The sequence below is a fragment of the Micromesistius poutassou genome, assembly GCF_964030765.1.
Source record: "Micromesistius poutassou genome assembly, chromosome: 2".
NCBI classification, from domain to species: Eukaryota; Metazoa; Chordata; class Actinopteri; order Gadiformes; family Gadidae; genus Micromesistius; species Micromesistius poutassou.
In genome coordinates, this window is record NC_140272.1 from 4,203,766 (window position 1) to 4,207,298 (window position 3,533).

Here is a 3,533-nt window from a genome sequence, read left to right on the forward strand (position 1 = left end):
GAACAAACACATTTCCAGCTTTTTATCTTACCACAAACTTCTTTTCTAGTTTTCCAAGCATTTGGAGCCCAAATCTTTTAAAGTTACAGAGTTTGGGATGATTTGGAATTAGAGCTACCTCAGCCCATGAATGTCAGAGCAGCCATCTTTTATTCCTTATAACCCTTGATAACCCGTCTGGAGGAGATGACGAGAAAACAGACAAATGGCCATTTGATATGTACTACTTTAAACAAGATTACAAAAGGGCTGATCAATTAGATTGATCCAACCCAAACCCTGATATTGTAGTCACCTTTCTGACGATATAAAAATTATTTTCATATGATAATAATGGTCCATCTGATCCAAAGAATGTTCCAATTAATGAATGTCTCTGACAAAAAAAATACTAAATATAAATTTGGCACATGAGTTATAACTACCACGATGTAACAGCCCTCCTACACGGGCAAACAAAAGATTTCCGTTTGGAGCAGTGGTTGTACTCCTCTTAGTAATGATATATTTTCTGATAAGTACCCATTATTTATAACTTTGCAGCTTGTATTGTTATTCATAAGTTTAACCCAGTTTATTAGAGATTCCCCAAAATTAAAAAAGAAAAGCTTTTATAAATAAAGTCAAGCATAACTTTATCAAAAGCCTTCTCAAAGTCTGCAACAAATATCAAACCTGCTTTTTTAGATGTTTCATAATATTCAATTACTTCCAATATTTGTCTTATATTGTCCCCTATGTATTATCCTTTGAGAAAGCCAGACTGACCTAATGTATAACACTTGACAGTACATTCTTGATTCGAAGAGCTATGCATTTGGCTAATATTTTAGCATCACAGCACTGTGCAAGAGGCCTCCAGTTCTTTAACTGCTCCGGGTCTTTGTATTGGCCATTTGGGCCATTATATATATATTCTTAAATGATGTGTGGATGATGGCTAGATAGATAGCGATAGAAAGAGGGCAAGATAGAAATCTAAATATAATGAGTATAAACGCCACAACCAGAGTGATTTCCTTAATTTATTATGAAAAACGAATACAAAGAATGCAAAGAATCGCACCATCCCGCAACCGTCCCCCTCCTGTCCCCCTGTCCCTCTACTGTCTCTCTCCCGTCCCTCTACTGTCCCCCCATCCCTCTACCGTCCCTCTACCGTCCCCCTGTCCCTCTACTGTCCCCCCCATCCCTCTACTGTCTCTCTCCCGTCCCTCTACTGTCCCCCCCATCCCTCTCCTGTCCCCCCGTCCCTCTACTGTCCCCCCCCCATCCCTCTAATGCCGCCCCCCGGAGGCTCACAGCGTCTCCACAAACTCCGCCGCCGCCACCAGGGCGCGCTCGGCCGCGGGGAACGACAGCCAGCGCCGGTTGACGTGGTTGACGACGCCGTGGAAACCGTCTCCCACGTGTTGCCAGGCGACGGCCACGCCCAGGTCCAGCAGCCGGCGGCGGTAGAGCAGCCCGTCGTCCCGCAGCACGTCAAACTCGCAGGTGAGCAGGAAGGTGGGCGGGCTCCGCCCCAGGACGGCCTCCTCGGCCAATAGGGGCGAGACCTCGGCGCGGAGGCCGTCCCTGACGTCGTGGTACACCGCGGCGTCGTACTCGCCGCTGGCCGGGTGCGGCCGGTGCCCTCGGGCCAGGCTCTCCGGGGGCAGGTTGGACGGGGCCAGCCAGTCGCTGTAGCGCTGCCGGCGCTCCGGCGGCACGTGGACGCCGTCCAGCAGGTCGGGGCCGAGCGCGGCGTCGCCGCCCAGGTACTGCAGGAAGTAGAAGGCGGAGCGGGCGCGGTACAGCGGCGGCACGGCGGCGTTCTGCTGGTACGACGGCGAGGAGAAGTCGGCCATCTGCAGGGCGGGGCAGAGGAGCAGCTGGGCGCAGGGCAGCGTCGCCGCGGCGACCGTCGCCAGCCGCAGGCAGAGGGCCGCCGCCAGGTTGCCCCCCGAGCCGTCCCCCCCGACCGCCACCCGGCCCGGGTCCACGCCGAACTCTGCCTCCGCCACCGACAGGAAGTGACACGTGGCGGCCTGGCAGTCGTCCAGTTGGGCGGGGTAGCGGTGCTCCGGGGCCAGACGGTACCTGGTGGGGGGGGGGGGGGGAGTGTTGAAACTAAGGGTCCCCGTGGCCGCGTGGGAAAACTGACTCAGGAGACTAATGGCGCGTTCCAGGCAACCCGTAACCCGTGTTTTCACAACCTTCTACCCGTGGAAGTGCCCTGGAACGGCAGTCAAACCCGCAACTCACTACCAGTGAACTCGTACCAGAACGATGTATTCCCAGTTACAGTTTTTGACGTCACACACACATAAAGAACAACGGCAGCCTCTGTTGATGCTGTTCAGATGCAGTGACTAACGGGGGAGAAATATACATAGACATAAATAGGCAACATAAAGTAATTCGTAAAGTAAAGTAGTGATAAGGTTTGTCATGACATGTCATGACTTTCCTGGAACGCTACCAAGTCGTGAGTCGTGACTTGAAGTCGTAACTTACGGGCTAAAAATTGTGCCTGGAACGCAGCATAAGGGTCCCTGTGTGGGACATGTGACTCAGGAGACGCGTGTGTTGTAACGTCTGGAAGGTGAGGAAAAATCACAAGATGGAAAAGATAAATAAATACCCGACGGACACCACGGTGGTCCCGGACTCCCTGGAGAGGAACCTGCAGACTTCATCAGCTGAATCTGAAGGGGATGAGGAGAGACAGGGAGTCAACAAAGAGAGAGAGAGAGAGAGAGGCTGGGACCGCTGCCCTTTATTTCCCGTCACCCTGAGCTTATTTCCCGCCACGCTCAAAGGTCACATTGTTTAGGACGGAGAGAGGATTAGACGAATGGTGGGAGGCCGGGACGTGGAGGGAGAGTGCGGTGCCTAGTCTGGTGTTTGACTCACGGCGAAGGCTGTGCAGGATATAAAGAGACAGTGTCCCCACCGCCCCTAAACCTCTACCTGCTCCCTAATGCCACGTTCCTAAACTCTGCAAGAAAGGCCTCAGCCAGACCAAGCTAGGATAGTAAATACAGGTGTACCATGACCTAGCCTCCAACATGGAAGTGCGGCAGGGCAGTGGAGAAGCTAGGGCCTCAGAGTCACAGCCGAAAGGTCTGTAGGAATGAAGGTACGTTGTTGATTCCCCAGATGTCCGTAGACTAACCTGTCGGCATCGATTCGAAAGATGCCCCCAGAGCCAGATTATAACAAGTCAAACAAAGTAGATGAGCAAAGTGTAGGAAATATAAGAGTCCACACAGTGTGTATCACTCACAATGTGCAGCACAGAGCCGTGTAGAACTGAATGCAATAAAAACGTGGACCTTCTGTTCTTTGGTGTATAAAAATTAACACAGTGGGAGCAATAAACAGTGTGTGAAAACGCTGACGTGGCTGAGCCTGAGGTGACTCCTCAGATGCGTACACATATTTACTGTATACGGTACATAGAGAACAAACATATAGGCATAAAGACAGTAAACAAACTGGTAGTTTACATGTATGTATACAACGGGATGTGTGTGTGTGTCTCCTCCTAC

The 3,533-nt window shown here is 51.3% G+C and overlaps 1 protein-coding gene across 1 annotated transcript; it reads right to left on the minus strand.

Annotated features, from left to right (window-relative positions):
* Window positions 1-1,298: 1,298 nt before the first annotated feature.
* aadacl4 (arylacetamide deacetylase-like 4) lies at window positions 1,299-3,167 on the minus strand (the record flags this gene model as incomplete). Its single annotated transcript, XM_084464659.1, has 3 exons — window positions 1,299-2,079; window positions 2,624-2,687; window positions 3,158-3,167. 3 exons carry the CDS (start codon window positions 3,165-3,167, stop codon window positions 1,299-1,301), a joined length of 855 nt encoding a protein of 284 aa, XP_084320785.1.
* Between the last annotated feature and the right edge of the window lie 366 nt (window positions 3,168-3,533).